The sequence below is a fragment of the Rhipicephalus sanguineus genome, chromosome 3, assembly GCF_013339695.2.
Source record: "Rhipicephalus sanguineus isolate Rsan-2018 chromosome 3, BIME_Rsan_1.4, whole genome shotgun sequence".
In the NCBI taxonomy this organism is placed as follows: Eukaryota; Metazoa; Arthropoda; class Arachnida; order Ixodida; family Ixodidae; genus Rhipicephalus; species Rhipicephalus sanguineus.
Window position 1 is genome coordinate 72,212,142 of NC_051178.1, and position 17,226 is coordinate 72,229,367.

General features: G+C 47.1%; 1 protein-coding gene across 1 annotated transcript in view; it reads left to right on the top strand.

Annotated features, from left to right (window-relative positions):
- The window catches only part of LOC119385571 (neprilysin-1), a 45,380-nt gene that overhangs the window by 5,303 nt on the left and 22,851 nt on the right, over positions 1 to 17,226 (top strand). Inside the window, exons 3-6 of the mRNA XM_049414020.1 lie at positions 6,134 to 6,193; positions 7,458 to 7,619; positions 12,667 to 12,753; positions 14,428 to 14,630. Of these exons, the coding sequence (XP_049269977.1) occupies positions 6,134 to 6,193; positions 7,458 to 7,619; positions 12,667 to 12,753; positions 14,428 to 14,630 (512 nt within the window). The remainder of the gene's footprint in view (positions 1 to 6,133; positions 6,194 to 7,457; positions 7,620 to 12,666; positions 12,754 to 14,427; positions 14,631 to 17,226) is intronic.

Genomic DNA, 17,226 nt, shown 5'->3' on the forward strand with positions numbered 1-17,226 from the left:
ACAGCACTCTGCAGAGACAACACATGCCTTTATATATTTATTTAGCACAAAGTTCTCGCGTGTACAACCGCAAAATTTACTTCAAATGTTTATCCGTTTTTATTTAGATGACTACTTCGTTTTCAAACCAGTGGTTCTCAGTGTACGAATTGAGCGCGCTTCAAGTTATGCCGTTTATTCCAATGCCTCTATATTTAATTTGCTTTCCTTTATTCGGAACATACCTCGTAAGAATCGCCCATGGCAGGAATGAACATTCAGCGGTTCGCATATTATGAATGTCACATTGTGGGCAGCAGACTAGACATGAGCACACTTGAACGTTCTTTTGAGCGCACTCATGGTACGGATCCCATCCGTCCGCCTTTTTGTGCGTTTTAATTAAAAACAAAGAAACAAAAGAATGGATTATCGACAACATATGTTACCAGCGACATGACTAGCTCTAGCAGCATGAAGTACGACTCCGACGTACTCGAAATGTCGAGCTACATTTAGGGCCCCGTCCGCCCTACATTATGCCGCCCATAAACTGAATTAAGAGCACGTCATACTTGCGTTAAGCCTCACAGAACGCGAAGCTTTTGATAACAGCGGGACCCACTGTGTTTGATTTCATTGCTAATACTTCCAGATATCTGTGTTTCGTGGTTTTGAAATGCTTCGAATTTAATATAATGGCGTTGGCATTTCATCATATTTCTATCAGTCGATTTCCGCCTGCTAGGCCGTTTGGCAAAATTTGCTCGGAGCATCTGTCGCAATGAAATTCCTGATCGGTTATTTATTCTTCTCTACAGGACACGAAAAGCTCTTGGCAATCTCCCTACGAGCGGCTCGCGGTAAGTTATTGTCTACGGGCCGCGCCCATCTTCACGCGATATTCCGCACCACGCGCGTATTGGTTGGTGCAAATGAAGCTTCTAAACAAATACGAGCATCTCGCGGCTGTTGTGGCGCTATAGTGTTTATGGTATAGGCGGTATCCTGCCTAGATGTACGAGCACGCATTGCATATATTTCAACAGCACCAAAAAGCTACAATGAAAATTCGCATGATTTCGTTTAACAGCGCCGCGTGAGACGAGGGAAGGCGCGCACACAAAACCGCAGACCTACAACTGACGAGTATTTTCTTTCAAAAAAAAGAAAAACAAACAATCTAGGAAATGTGGAAAAGCACGTGCTAAGTTTCGCTCTAACCGTTGTCATCAACAGATCCTAAAAAGCACACCTCGTTTTGCGACAAGCCAGTGGAAGGTTTGCTAACCGCCCTTTTATATTTAACGCCGGAGCTGTTTCATCTAGGAGAAACTGCATTAGTCGCGAACACAAAATTATCATCATCATGAACCGACACGCGCTCTCTTCGTCCTCTTCTTCATCTTCTGCTTCGCTCCCAGAACACGTGCGCCGATTTGTACGGCGTGGGATGTAATAACTCTGACGGGCGAGAGAACGAGTACAGATATATATATATATATATATATATATATATATATATATATATATATATATATATATATATATATATAGAGAGAGAGAGAGAGAGAGAGAGAGAGAGATTTTGAGGAAGAAAATGAAGAGGAGAGTAGAAGTTGAAAGGAGGTGGAGAAGAAATAAATAAAGCAGAATGACATTTCTTGGCAAGGCGCAATTCGAACCCGAATACCCGCTGTCCAAAGGCAAACGTCGTAACCATCGACTACCCAGGCGCACTAGCAGAACACGCGTTTATGGGAACCATATAAGTATAGTATAGCATAGCGACGGGGTGGGAAAGGTAAGTGAGGGTGAGGAGGAGGGAAAGAAGGAGCGGAAGGCCACCAGCTTCGCTGTTCCCACAGTTTTCGCACCACTAGGCGTAGCTGCCCGAATCTTTTTTATTAGACAGCTCAGTCACTTGAAACTGAATGGAGATAACGAAAGCAGAGGCCGACAGCCAATATAAGACAGCATTAGCAATTATTTAGCCGCAATCGGCCAGCACCGGGCAACATTAGCCGTAATTTAGCAGACATTACGCATCACTAGCCGACATAAGCCAGTGCCCAAGAGTGTTGGTACTACACAAATAATACGGTAGCTGAAGCCATGTGACCTAGTCAAACGTTTTGTAGGAAAGCACTGCCTTCGGCACTGGCCCATAGTAGCGCGTATACTTTTTCTCTCTTTCGATGTGACTGGGTTTCCAAACTAAAACTGTTACACGTATTATGTTCGGCGCAAGCCACAGGTTAAAAGAAAACTGACACAAAATTCTGAAGGAGCAATAACATGAGAGAGATTTTTGTGGACGCACACGCATACTCAACAAAATATTATCAGCAAATATAGCTTAGAACATAAAATCAACTGAAGTCGACGCCGCGCAATTGAGCGCGAAACAGAGCAACACGAGACATCGGCATCAGCTTAGGTTTGGTGTAAAAACAACAACCACTTACGTCACGTGTGTGCTCTCTGCAGCAGTTGCCAGTGCGGCGCTCACGTGCACGTGATGCCACGCGCTGGGCGCGCGTCACTGTTTCGCGTGGTCGCGTGGCCAGCTATGTTTACAAAAAATCACCCTGCTTTCTGAAACCGAAACCGCGACGCTACAAAAACGCCTCCAAAATATTAAGATGAAAGCTTTGTATGGCTCATTAGGCAAAACATCCGATGTCCGGCGTCCATTGTCACGGCCCTCTCAATCACGTGACGGCGTCAACGTAAAGGGCACGCTGTCACGTGACGTGTGAGTGGATTTCGTTTACTTGCGGGCAAGCTGCTTCATTAGCACACACGCTTTGGGAGCGCGGGTCGCTCGGCCCGGCTGACAGCAAGGCCGAGTGGGATGCGCTTCTGCTCAGCCCAGACCTTCAATACCAAATTCTGGTCGTCCAGTGCGCCCGCGACAGGGTCGTTAGGCTAGACCTGCCGGTCCCCACGTGGGAGTGGCCGGGTGGCGCGGGGCAACCGCAGCGTCTGCACTGGACTCTAATAAAGTTGTGTTCCCTCTCTTTCTCACGTGACGTAAGCACAGTGCGCGTCATGGAAAAATTTTCCCAGAGACGGCATCGTTGGCGTAGGTATAAAAAAAAGGCTGCGTGTGTGCGGGGTCTTTTAGCAGTCGTCCGACAAGGTGAAGTGATAATGAAGGGCGGGTGCGAGGTGGACGCTGTAGCCGAGCCTAGTGGTTTCTGTCATCGGCCACAAATAAATCACGATACAGTATGTGTACGAGTCAATCTTTTAATGCATCAGCGCTAAAGCTTTCGCCTTCAAGTCTTCTCATCGATAGTAAAACAGACCCGTATAACTTTTAACTGTAGTGCGCTCGAGCAATCTAAGCTTCCAGCCGTGATAATTGGCTCATTACCTACTCATTCAAGCAGGAAAGTTAAGAGACGAAATATTTGTGTCTGTACTCATTTGGTCTATTGGAACCTTCTCGAATATTATTGACGGTTCTAATATAGTGTGTGGGCAATGCTAAAACCAGTGTACACTTGAAACATGCTCGAGCGCCAACGGTGACGCTGTAATGTACATGACGCATGTGCAAAACTTAAGCGTTTAACGCGAAAGGAAGATTCTCGACTATCGAAGACAGCGCTCTTCACCACCATTGTGCTATGAGTGTATTGTTTTGCTGGTCCCAGGTTCGCCCAATAAAGAGTTCAGTGGTTACTGGTATGGTTGTTGCCTTATTCAGTGTCACAACCACGGGCTAATAATCTCGGTCAGAAATTGCCCCTTTACATTATGTCGGTAGCAGTCGCCAAGAGAGAGAGATATACGAAGAGGAAAGGCAGGGAGGTTAACCAAGCTTTGGCTCGGTTGGCTACCCTACACTTGGCCTGGGGGAAGGGAGAATAATAGAAAGGAAAGGGTAGAGAAGAAAGAAGAAGAGTAAGAAACAGATGGATGAACAGCGTGAAACTACACAACACGAACTGGCGCTGTTAGTTCACAGGCGCTCGTGAAGTCCAGGTGGTGCTCAAGAAGCACAAGAGGGCTTGCGCATACGCGAGACCGTAGGCCAAGGTCCCAAGATCTTTTCTGTCAGTGGTCTTGAATCCCAGTGACGGATCTTGGCTTTCATACTACGTCGTTGATCCTGGTATGATGGGCAGTGGCATAGAATGTGTTCAAGCGTCTCCTCGCAGGCGCAAATGTTGCATGCCGCACTGCTGGCCATTCCAATGAGACACGAATACGCATTCATAAATGCCACGCCCGACCACACGCGACACAGCAAAGTTGCATCGCGTCGTGAGAGCCCGGATGGCAAACGAAGTTGCAAGTTTGGGTCAATCGAATACAGGCGCGCGTTGGAAAAAAGTTTGCAGTGGCTTAGCTCGGCTATGCCAGGATAACGTAGCGTTAGCAACGGTTCAGCTAATTATTCTTAGCTTTGCTGATTGTCTAGGATTAGCTTGATTATCATGCTTACTGCTGCTTCAATGACACACACACGGTATACGTAGTATGTGGCACATGTATATTTATTTTGCCAGGCAACTACTTCGGGATCCGATGAGTTAAGCTTCTCCGCTCTTCTGCGCCGTTGAGCAGCATTTGCGCTCTCCTTCTCCATGGCTATACCACACTTGCAAACGCCAGTCAGAGGCGCTATCAAGCGGCTCCAGCGCAGTGCCAGACGGCGACTGCACAGCGAAGGTGAATAGCTGCGCGCGCGCCGGCGCCAATAGATGGCTCGCACTGACGTCACTGAAAGCTCCGTGTTGGAGCACCAGCATGTGTGGACGCGACGTTTCCGATAACACATTCACGTTATCAAAACATCACATGCAGGTTCTTTCATTACTCACGCACAGAGACGCTCCTGCCGCGTCGTTTTCACATAGACTCAACTTGTGTGTCATCAAAGCCGCCATCGTGGAGTCCCAGTTCCTTCCAGAAGCTGCGTTCATGACGTCACGTGCAAGCCATTTATACGTCTGCCAAGTCTACGACGTCACTCCTCTGGAAAACGCAGACCGGCGGCAGCGAGTCGCGCGCGGCGGCGGCGAAGCGCGCAGGAGCTGCCGGCTCCGGTGCGTGACATCACTGATCCTCGCGCATGCGCAGCACGGCTCTTGAGGATCCACGCGAAACTGGCTCGGCTAGGCCAGTGTAGCTAACGCTACAAAACCCTGCGTATTCCATTGTAGAAGCGCGATACGGCGTGCGAGTGATGGCAGTCGCCGCGCGGCGTCCGTTCTCTAGAGTGGCATGGGTGTCCGCAGGTTTTGGTCATGAGCCGATCGTGCAGCTTCATCCGCGCGGTCATTGCCGACAATTTCGCAATGACTCGGCAACCATTGAAATATAATATCATGTCCTTCCTCGAGCGCTTGGTGGTAGTCGTGCCTTATCTCATACACTGATTGTTCGTGTAATCCGTGCCGTAAAGCAAACCGTAGTGTTTGTAAGGCTGACCTCGAGTAGCAAAAGATGGCCCATCGATTAGGTGGCTGTTGAGGTAGACATTGTATCTAAGAGAACATCAAGTTTTGCACGAAAAGTGTATCGTCGACATCGATAGCAATAGTATAATTTTACGGCGAAGCGAATGCAGGTGCGTATTTTTATCGGCTGCACATATTACAGTAAGCATTCACTTACAAAAGGACTTGTCCAGAATGTTGTCGCGTGCGTACAGGCGAAAAAGCGATCGCGTACATGCGCTGCTACAATGCTGGTGCGATGAACAGCGTAGGCAGAAGCGAGCGAACTCTCCACGTTGGCTCTCGCATGCTTCTTCAAAAGCTTAGCACAGTGCAACCGCTAATATTAGGCACGACAGAGGACAGGAAGCCACCATCCACCTAGGCTTGCCTAGGCGTTCAGACGCGTTGACAGCTGGCACTGCCATCACAGCCTATCTTTCTAGAGGAATAGACACTCTGTCGACGAACTCTGCTGTCTGTTGGGACCGTCAGTGTTATTTCGTAACCGCTGACTGCTTGGTTCACTTTCATAATTTCGCCTTATATAAAGCTGTCTCAGCTCACGCTATTATACGCCTGAATAAAGTCGGAATTCCAATTCTTTAACTGTGTACGTACTCTTCTTTCGGAAGGGCAATGGAACTGTTAACACCGACTTTCTTTACAGCAACGTAGTTGGTTTCTCGTATGCGCAGGCAACCTGGACGACAGCGTGAACGTCGTTGTCTGCCGAAGCCCCGACTGTCGTGCGGAAGGTATGAAAATTTGTTCGTAGTTCAGTATTCTAAAGAGACAAATGAAGGTGTGCAGCATACGTTAATCTAATAGGCAAGATAAAAGACGTGCGCCAATTGATCGGCCAGTTGTACAACACGGACAGCTCGAATGAGCTTTGGTGTGCGATTATGACGACTGCCTTAAGGCTCATTCACATCTGCGACTAGCGCCGGTCGCGCGACTGTTTACGACTGGCAGTCAAAAAGCGACTCAAAGCGACCGATGTTCACACCTGCGTGCGACCTATATGCGTCGCCACATAGAATTCACGTCTGCTCGCATTGCCATTGCCGCGTAAAATAAGCTGACGTCCTGTTCCTGCGCACGTGATTGGCTCAGAGCTCGGCGACTGAAAAATCTAGCAGCGAGCGACTTGGCCAAAGCAGTCGCTTTGCGACCAAAATGACCAACTAGCAACGGTCGCGCGACCGTTGCTAGTCGCCTGGTGTGAACGAGCCTTTAGGCAAAACAAAACAGTTATTTCTAGCAACTCAAGCGCTTTCCTCTTTAGAAATGGAACGGGACGGTGCGTTTAGGATGAAAGAATGCTGCTACTTCTTCCTTCTCACACCACCTTAATCATAATCATCTTGCGCAATAGTAAGACGACAGATTAGAACAACCTACTCGCTGCGCAGTGTTTTGGGCGTTCATGTGCAGCATCATGGCTGACAAAACCGCAAGTTTGTAATGATTCATAATATTCCGTGTAAACTGGTACGCAAATACAAGTAAAACTAAAAGCCACGCAACGCATCTGCGGCTCCGTAATCTCCTTACATTTACTTTCCTTTTTGCGCTGTGGTCAAGAAGCTCACTGCGTGCCCCCCACAAAATAACACTGCGTGCAAATCCTGTTAGCAGCCTTGGCTGCTAACAGGATTTGCTGCTAACTAACTGGATTAGCAGCCAAAACAGCCTTGGCTAACAGGAGGGCTCAAAAAGAACGAGAACTGACTGCAAGCAAAGGCGTTTATGAAACGTGGAAGCAGCCTATTCACATGAAAATCTATGACGTACGCGAAAACTGTTTGACAGAAAAAACGCCGACCATTTGTTATGTTAGGCACATTATAGTGAAGGAAGATAGTTAGCCGCAAACAGCGCGTAGAAACGAAAAAAAAAAACTTGTGAATTTGGGACACAGCTTTGGTTCTACACACTACGATACCTCGAATCACCGAGCATTTGCTGAGCTTTTCCATGAAGTGATTGAGAGACGGGAGTTTTTCCATGACGCAGAGGAGGCCCTCTCTCAGGACGTGGACGAGGCTAAGCCGGCTTGCGACGACTTCTACGCGCACGTGTGCAGCCGCTGGACTCGCCGAAACCTGCCCACGCGCCACCAGGCGGAAAACGCCCGGGCGGACACCGTACGCGCCCGATACGTGTCGCACCTGTACGGTACGCTTGGCTTTGATTTCCCGATTTTCCTAAATGTCCGTAAGTGCCCCCGTACGTAATGCTTCAAGCAAGTAGATTATCTTTAGAATGACAGAAAGTCGGGCTAGTTGATGGGCGTTCATAATTGGGAATGTAAGCCGTGCTGCCGTGACGGAACAGGGTTGAGACGCGACGCCCGCGCGAATTTGTAAGCTCTTCACGTCTCGTCTCCGCCCATGGCCATGCAAAACACGAGCACAAGAAAAGAAAGCGGACAAGCGTCTCGTTCTCTTCCTTTGTATCCACCTTTCCACTCCTTACTTTCTTCGGCGACGGATGAGGAAACTTCATCAAAGGGAAATGGGATCTTGGAGCTTTTATGGGTTAGGTCCTATGTCCACGGCTCCACTGGTCTTAGTCGCCGTTAGATTTTGTTACAGTGGCTTTTTAGGCACGTAGTTTGTTATCGCTGCGGCATATCATTCCTTCATTCGTTAAATTTGATTATGGAATACTCCTGCGTGGTGGGTTCTTCAGTGTACAATAACACTAATATTAAGGTTCATTTGTTCAGCTATCTTTTTTCTTGTGTTCACGGTATGCACTATTCGTACGCCTTACAGCCGTGCTGATTTTGGGCCAGCAGTTCTGTTGCCGCATACTTGTGTCGAAGAACCATGACCTTAGCATTTTAACGCGATAGTGTTTAAGCGCTCGTTTTGCAGAAATTCCGGTGTCAGTAGTCGTGAGCGAAAAATCAGCGTTGTCCATGAGCGGAAATTCGAGATGGATGCAAATAAATAAATAAAACGTTCTGTTGTAGTGGGAATCGAACCCAGGACTTCCACGTGGCAGTCAGGCGTTCTACCTCAGAGCCACGCCTGTGCTTGGAACTGCTTCGTAAAAAACGCCGTAGCGTCAATTCCACGCCAAACGACCCAGCCATCTTGGCGACCACCTCCATTGTATTCGAAAAAAATCGTGCTGATTTCTTGCATTGAATACAGCGAATTGCTAGAATATCTCGAAGAAAAAATTTTTGGTAACGTGGGAGTGTTCAAAATTTTGTAGAATTGTCGTCTGAATGTTGTTTGTCAGAAAAATTATTCCGAGAGTATCACTTCTTGTCTCAATACCAAATTTGGATTAGATATTAAGCAAAAGCGTTTGTTTGAGGTGTTCGGAGCTGAGTAATATTAGTGCAATTTTTCAGTCGCATACACCTCCAGAATTATGCCAAAATGTCCATGCATTTTCTTCCTTATAATACCGCGTTATGTACGAATATCTGAGTAATGAATAGCTACTCTAAAGAAGTTATATTTCGCAGTAAAAATATTATCAGGCCACTGAAGTTTCTAAATTTTACGAGAAAAAATCACGAATTTCAGACAATCGTCACATGGGTCTACATCGAGACGCAATTTACACCACGTGGTGCTCCAATTAAAAATTAGCTTTATACCCCAATCGAAAGCTAATAGATGGTTCTTCTTATATGGCAAGTTTTATTATTACAGTTTTTGTTCTAAGGAAGCAAATAATTATTAAAGTTCCCCATTGACGGCTATCTTCCCATTTGGTCATACGGCAGCTTCCCCGATGAAGTTTCTCATTGCTTTCAATGGGGAACTTCAAACATTGTTTTCTTCTTTAAAACAAGAATTGTAATAATAAAACTTGCCATATAAAAAGAACCGTCTATTTGCTTTCGATTGGGGTACAAAGCAAAGTTTTAATAGGAGCACCACGTGGTGTAAATTACGTCTCGATGTGGACCCATGTGACGATTGTCTGAAATTCGTGATTTTTTCTCGTAACATTAAGATTTAGTGGCCTGAAAATATTTTTACAGCGAAATATACCTTCTTTAGAGTAGTTATTCATTATTCAGATATTCGTACATAATGCGGTATTATAAGGAAGAAAATGCATGGGAGATAGAACATGTTGACATAATTCTGGAGGTGTATGTGACTGAAAAATTGCTGCAATATTATTCAGCTTAGAAAACCTTAAACGAAAGTTTTTGCTTAATATCTAAGCCAAATTTGGTATTGAGAGAATAAGCGATAGTCTCGGAACAATTTTTCTGACAAACAACATTCCGACGACATTCTGCGAAATTCGGAACGCTCCCACGTGACCAAGAAATTTCTTCTCTTCGAAATATTCTAGTAATTCGATGTTTTAAGTGCAAGAAATCAGCACGATTTTTTTTTTATACATTTGAGGTGACCGCCAAAATGACTGGGAAATTTGGCCTGGAAAGACCCATATACGAAAGCTATGCAGTGCGAAGAGTCGTCTTAACGCATGCAATATTGCGTGGCAGAAGCGTGAAATCGTATCAGGCGTCAGAACATGTGAATTGCGCAACGAGTGGTTGGTTGAAAGGCCCGGCGATAACAAAGCGCACGGGTGTAACTAATGAACATGATCAGCAAGAGCATCAACAAAATGTGCAGGAGCGCGGGAACGCGAGTTGCCTTACGGACGCGTAGTGGGCACAACGCCAATCCCAAAAGGAAGAATTATGGCGTAGTGGGCACTTCGAAGCTTTACTTGCAGTAGGCATTTTATGCTATTTCGAAACGGCCAGTGTTAAGCGCACAGACGTCCCTTTGCTCGCGGCACGGTTGAGGTGTGCACCGACAAGCGACGCAGGGCTGTCGACTGAAAAGGCGCCGCGAACGGGGCCCGATTACGCTGTCGTGTTCTACTCTTGAACGCGAAGCTCAAGCGTCCTCCAAGTTTTAGATGCGAAGTATCTCTTGCTCAAGGGTATGTAACGCGGCGTGGTCATCCGCACGCAGCGTTGTAGTCCGCACTCACACTACGCATGCGCGACTCTCCTCCTTCCCTCTCTCCAAGAGCTGCGCGTTACTCTCTCCAATTCTCTACCAGCACCTGCTTGCGCTTCTCCTGCGTTCTCGCTTCTGCTCTGACGGCGCATACGCTACTCTCCTCCTCTATAGTCTCCTCTCCTTCAAATGGCAGAGCGCTGCGCGCGTTCAGTCCAGCGCTTGCCTCGGTTGGCTCCTCAGAAATGCGGGCTTGACGTGCCGAAATGCTCTCCTGCGCAGCGCAGCGATGAGGGCCAGCGCATGCGTGTCCCCTCCCCCTCTCTCTCCTCTCCTACGCTGCCTCTCTCTCGCGCGCCTGTCGACGTTCCCCGCACGCCCTGGGAGAATTAAAGGCCAGGCTAGAGAGAAAACGCGACGCGCGTAGTGGTCCTCTTCGCGTTCCACGACGCGGGGTCGGTAGCAAGCCCAGCGAACGCCAACGCAACGCTATCGTGCAAGTGCTCCGGCTTGGCATCGCTTCAGGGTCCCCTTTAGCGGGAGATGGTGTAATTTTTTTTCTTTGGAAAACGCCAATGTCAACTCCGCGGTAAACACGAACGAAATGCGATACCTTTACGCAGAACGATCGGGCACCGACGTAGTCGTGCAACTGTCGACTATCGGAGTGATGAATCGAACCGCACCGACAGTGGGAGGGAAGCCTCGTACCGCGATGAAATACGCACGAGATGCGACCGACGTCAAACTTTCGCTGTGAAAGCGCGCCAAGTGTTTAATGCGGCCGCTTGTAAGAAGGTAACAGTCGACGCTTGCCAAAACGCAGCTAGCTTAGGAAGGCGCTCGCCTGCACTGGGAGCGTTCTTTAAAAAATCACGCCATATCCACGAAGTGAATGATGATTGAGGAGCTGGCTCGGAGAAGATCGGGAAAACCCGTGAATCTTCCGTACAAGTCCTCTACCATCATATGAAGAGGTGACACACGTTCTTAAATATACATATATACAAAATGTTTTATTAATATACAATTTTAATGAACTATATACACAATTTACAATTATGTACACACTGATGAAGTATATATACAAGAAATATCTAAGAGCGTCTGATTCTCCATTGTCGACACTTGCAGACGCAACGCTTCTAATGCCCTTTCAATTTGAAAACTGCCCTCGAGAGGCGCACGACAATGTGGCCCTAAAAATAGCTGTCCGACGCTCGCCTGACTGTCGACCGCGTTCCCCGCTTGCCCCGTGAGAATTAACGGCCAGGCTAGAGGGAAGACACGACACGCGTAGCGTTCCTCTTCGCGTTCCACGACGCTTTGAATGGATGGATGCAGGTTACGGCGCGGGACTTCGCCCCAGCTTAAGAACCTGGCAGCCAGCTCCTAAAAATGTTCTATTCCGCCTTAGAATGTATGAACTTGTGGCGTGTACTGTAGGTATAGCACGGGCCTCGGCCCTTCCGTTTTACATGGAAACTGTGTCCCTCTACCCGGGAACGGGTTCGTCTCCGTGGACTAAAAACGAAACGCCAGGCCCCCAAACTACCAACAGACGCTCGCGCTCGAGTGTTCCTCTGCTAGCAGATGCGCGCGTTCCTTACGTTTTCACCTCGGGCGCTGAGGAGGAGCAGTCGCAGCGATGGACAGACGAGCCGCGGCCGGTATTCGATCCCGCGACCTTTGGGTCATCAGTCGAGCACCATAACGACCAGGCCACCACGGCATATGTGCGCACTTTGTTCATGCTACTGTTGCTGCCTACGATGATTAGTTATTCCTGACACTTTGTAATGGGTGGGCCTTTACACTAGCCACCGGTTGTGCAATCAAATGGTGCGACGCCTGGTGCGGCTTTACGCTTTCGCCACGAAATTTTACATGTGTTAACGCTACTCTTCGCACTACATGACAGCTGCATGAGGTTTATTTACTGCAGAGGTTCAAGCACTGGCATGGCTCTGTGGTAGGACACCTGCTTGCCACGCCTAGGTTCCATCCCGACTCGGAGCCATAATTTTTCGCGAAATCGAATCCCGGCCGCCGCGGCCGGGATTCGATCCCGCGACCTTCGGGTCAGCAACTACTATAGACTACCGTGGTAGGTCGCAATCTTTGCCTGTAACATGTGTGTTTCGGCTCAGCCAATCTGACGTTTCGGAGATAGCAACATAGCTTCTTTGTGTTCATTAGGTCGCACGTTGACCATGTATGCGACATTTTACTCGAAAATATACTGCCTCGGTACACCATTTCAGAAACCTACAGAGCAATGGCCATCGACAGTGCCCTGCAGACTGCCGAAGAGAAAGCAGCCGCCATGCTCACTGGCTGCATGGACAGAGGTAACTCGTTATTTCATGCGTCTTTCATAGATCAGATCATAAGAAGCAAAAATAATGACCTAAAGACCATAATAAGCCTAAATAATTATGGCGTTGATATGCAGATTCTCGCGTTAAGACCTTTAACATTAAATTCATGTAGATAATTAGAGCTTCCCCTCATTAACTTCTAGATCGGTTGAAACCACCTTGGAAGATAAGGTTGCCTAAAGGTCTTGTCTCTTTCAATCGGTGGTCATAGGTTCGGCTACCCAACCTGAGCGATACTTTATTGCGCTCCCGCCGGTTTCAGTTTGCTTATGGACACGTATTGATTTCTTTTGGACGTTGCGATACAAGTGTTGGCGTAATGGTGCGTACTGATCTTATTCTGCTTGTATGACTAACAAAAATAAAGAAGACATCCTTAAGTTGAACACGTACAACGACTCCTTAGATCGCGTTGCTTGCATTTTAGACCGCTGCATATGTACCTCGCACTCACTGCCTGCATATTGGTCATTCAAGTTCTTCCTAAGCGGTATTCTACCGGAACGCGCGTGATATTCCAGATTGTCATAAAATATACGGCGCTTAAATATTTGTGTTGTAGTCTAGAAGAGTGCTGCTAGCAGTCTGGAACACTACTTTGCGGGAAGCCATGCTCTACTGATAGCTCGTTTTATTCGGGTGTATGGTTAGAAGAGGTTCAGGAAAATTTGGAAGCTACTTTACCGCAGACTTCTCGCGACACTTTGCCTAGAAGTAGATGGCAGATAAATGCCGTCATGTGCATTTGAGTATGTTACTGCACAATCCGCCCGCTGAAATTAGGTTGAATGCATTGTCAAATATCCATGCCGAAACCTTCAAGCAAATGAAAAGTAAACTTAACTGTATAAACAAGTCCAAAATTTTACATCGTCTCCGCCGCCTTCTTTAGAGAGGCATGGAAGATTCGCCTGAACGCAATTCACCTAAGCGAGTTGTAGCTAACCGTCTTGAGGCAGCGAGTGCAGTCTACACTCTGCTTATGAATTTTAGACAGCATAAGGTGACATTATTGAATAAAAATATAAATTATCACCCCTAAGCGCTACAGTTATTTATGATGAATGTATTAATTCCTTTATATGAGGTTCATTAACGTGTGTTCGAAGCTGAGCGTACGAGCCTTTTCGTACTAGTTGAATGCGACCCGGGTTACCGCGAAATCGGATGCACGGCTGCTACTGAGCCACCTTACTCAATATCCACAGGGATACTGCGGCAGGTTAGCGTTAGGTTGACGTATACAAAACGTATATAATTGTAATAACAATAATTGTCGTGGTTTAACGTCCTAAAACCACGATATGATTATGAGGGACGCCGTAGTGGAGGTCTCCGAGAATTTCGACCACCTCAGGTTCTTTAACGTGCAATCTAAGTACACGGGCCTCAGGCATTCTTGCCTCCATCGAAAATGCGGCCACCCAGGCCGGGATTCGATCCCTCGACCTTCGGGTAAAAAAAAACGCATATAATTGAAGATCATTAGAAAGAGCTCTGAGAGCTGCATGCACTCTCTAATCTTGTTTCACACGAACTGTCTAACAGCGCGCATGTCCCAGGCGGATGCGAAATTTTATTTTCACTCTTAATGTAAGCATACACAAGGTGCGCTGCGATGGCTCTTTACGGCGCGCATCGCAGACTCGATCGAGGAGCTGGGAGCGGCGCCACTCAAAGCGCTGCTGTCCAAGTTGGGCCTCTCCTTTCCGCCCAGTGCTGACGAAGCCCGCCGCCTGGATCTGTCTCGCCTGGCGGCTATGTCGTTACGGACGCTCGGTGTGCAGTCCTTCCTCTCAGCACAGATGAGACCCGACGTGCAGCTCAAGGAGCAGGCCGTGTGCGCCGTGAGCGAGAAGCTATACTATATCTCACGCTTTCTTACTGTCGCTCAAGCCGCGTGGTATAAAGGGAATTTACACTTTTCAGCTCGCAGGAATAAGACACTGACTGCTCTGCTGTCACTGTTCTACTTGTTCCATTACGTATAATTCATTGCACTGAAAAATGAAGCAGGCTCATTGACATGCATCTCGCTTTGCTGGCATTGTAACTGTAATATTTTGTTAAGGCTTCTAGATAAGTCAGTGCTCTGCGCATGCGCTCCGATATGCACCATTGTCGCTACTGCAAGCAATCTATTACAAAGCCAGTCGACCACAAAACGGAAAACTAACCTGTACACCGCTCTCAACGTGCGCTCTTCAACAGTGGATGTCACTGTATAGTACAGTATGTGAGAGGACTATACACCTCGCACTGATGCAGACATGACGAAATTGATTGATTAACGCGGTGAAGACTCAAGTCATATCATCTAGCCTACTGGAGGATAGGTGCAATGTAGACGGAGGAGGCGTTTCTATCTCCACGAATCACAAGGTGAAACGTGGCACTAGCCGTTTCACAGTTCTCAGTGAACTTTGATAATATTATGTTTCGTTTCAGGATAATACAGCGCCATCTCGTCGATACGTTTCTCTCGGGAACCGTTCAATAAAACGTATCACGAAAAAATTGTATTAACGGAAGAGGTTAAAAAAAGGGAGGAATACATGCTTGCTCCGCCAGCAACTCACTTAATGAGCAACATTGAAGCAGCTGGTCAATTTGCGTTGCACTTTCTTCTCTTTAACTTCTAGGAGTAAATTATTCTGAAAAGTAAAAAAGTCGCAGTTTCGCCGCAAGACCGAAGCAATGAATGCGATAGCAAGAAACTAATGCTGTATGAAGTGAGGCTCGCCAATGGATACTCTCAGTTTGAACAGCGCAAAGGCGGCCGAAGCAGCGAAGGAAGCTAGCGTGCTTCAAGTGTCGAGCTGTGACACTTGATAGTTCGCGCTCATCTTCTGTTTGTTCGTTTAGCGGCGTCCCTTGAGCTCAAGTGGCTTTCGTACGCTCCGTAACATGAGCGCGGACATCACGGTGAAAGCGTGAAACACCCCTCTTCCCCTCAGCACAAGAAAACCGCGCGAGCAGACAGCGGAAGGGCAAGGTTCTCCCTGCGCAAGTATAAGAAGAAGCGAGCGAGCTCGCCGACGACTTTTAAATGCGCCTGTCGCGCTCCTAACGCCATCTCGCTGGTAATGAAGAAACGCTTATAAGCGCAGCCGTCTCTGAGTCCGTCCAGCGGTGAAGGGTGTGTATATAACGTTCGCCGTTACATACGTGGAGGATCTGCCTTTCGTGGCGTAGTGGCTAGCGCCACTCGCTGCGGAGGAAGAGGTCCCTGGTTCGATTCCGCGCTTCGAAAGCATTTTTCTGAATCATTTTTCTTTGGGGCATTTATATATATATACATACTTATACATATACGGTGCATGACGGCGGCGACGGCGACGGCAAAATCCAGCCGAGACTGTCCATATAATTGCTATCGCAATAAAAAAAGAAAAATAATCTCTAGCTTGCTCACTCAGCTGTACATTCGCGACGAAGCTACGAAGTGCGTCCAACTGTTCAAGCGCGTCGCTTGCTGTAGGCAGCGATCTTTTCGCCGCAAAAACGACGCTGCTGCGGCCTCAACGGCTCTGAAACGTGGAGATCGTAGCTTGTTGGAACGCGGTTTGAGCTAGTATACCGAAGAATAAACATAGTATTTTTAGATCTATCGGTCAAGATCCACTTTCGCGTTCGTAATATCCAAGTTTGGGCAAAATGTGCTGGTATTAAACGCAAGAAAATGCATTCTTACCAAGGGACGTTGGCCGGGAATAAAAAGAAGAGCTTTTTAGGCCGAAAAACGTATTATGCGGAATCGCATCAACGAGATTGCATTGCTATTCTCTGTTCTAGTATCTCCCTCCACGTCGGCTCTTCCCGTACATCTGCGCTTGATTTCGATTGTATGTCTCAGCAAGCTATATCACAAAAGCAGGCTTACTAGCAAAAAGTAGGGATGTACAACAGGCTACGAATGTGAAATTGAAGTTATGTTAAAGTGCACAAAGCTCTCCGAAACATGGCTGAGCGCAGCAAACCTTCTTCTCTCGAACGTGAATTTAGTATGAAAGCATACAGCCAAACCTTTTGATAAAAAAGTATCATCGGGGCCATCAATTAGTTCGTTGTATCTGATATTCGTTGTAACAGAGATAAAAAATTGGGCTCTCTCACTTTGGCAACCTAGCTGGCGAAAAAATCCTATAAACAAAAAGGCATTATTCTAGGCTTCAAGTCTACTATAAACGAGGTAAGCCTTACCTGTCTCCCAGGGACAATTCATAATAAATAGACCGGGACATTTAAATTACAACAGAACGAAGTTCGTTTGACAAAACGGGCCTGAATTCACATTTATTTGAAGAAGGATGCGATCTTCGTCTGGTAACTTTTCTCAGCAATGCTCCACTACACTTTCAAACAAAAAAAGTTATGGTTGTGAATTGTCTTTCAATATTTATTTAGATTTTTATGCTAACTTTCAAGTTTTGAGCCTCGTTG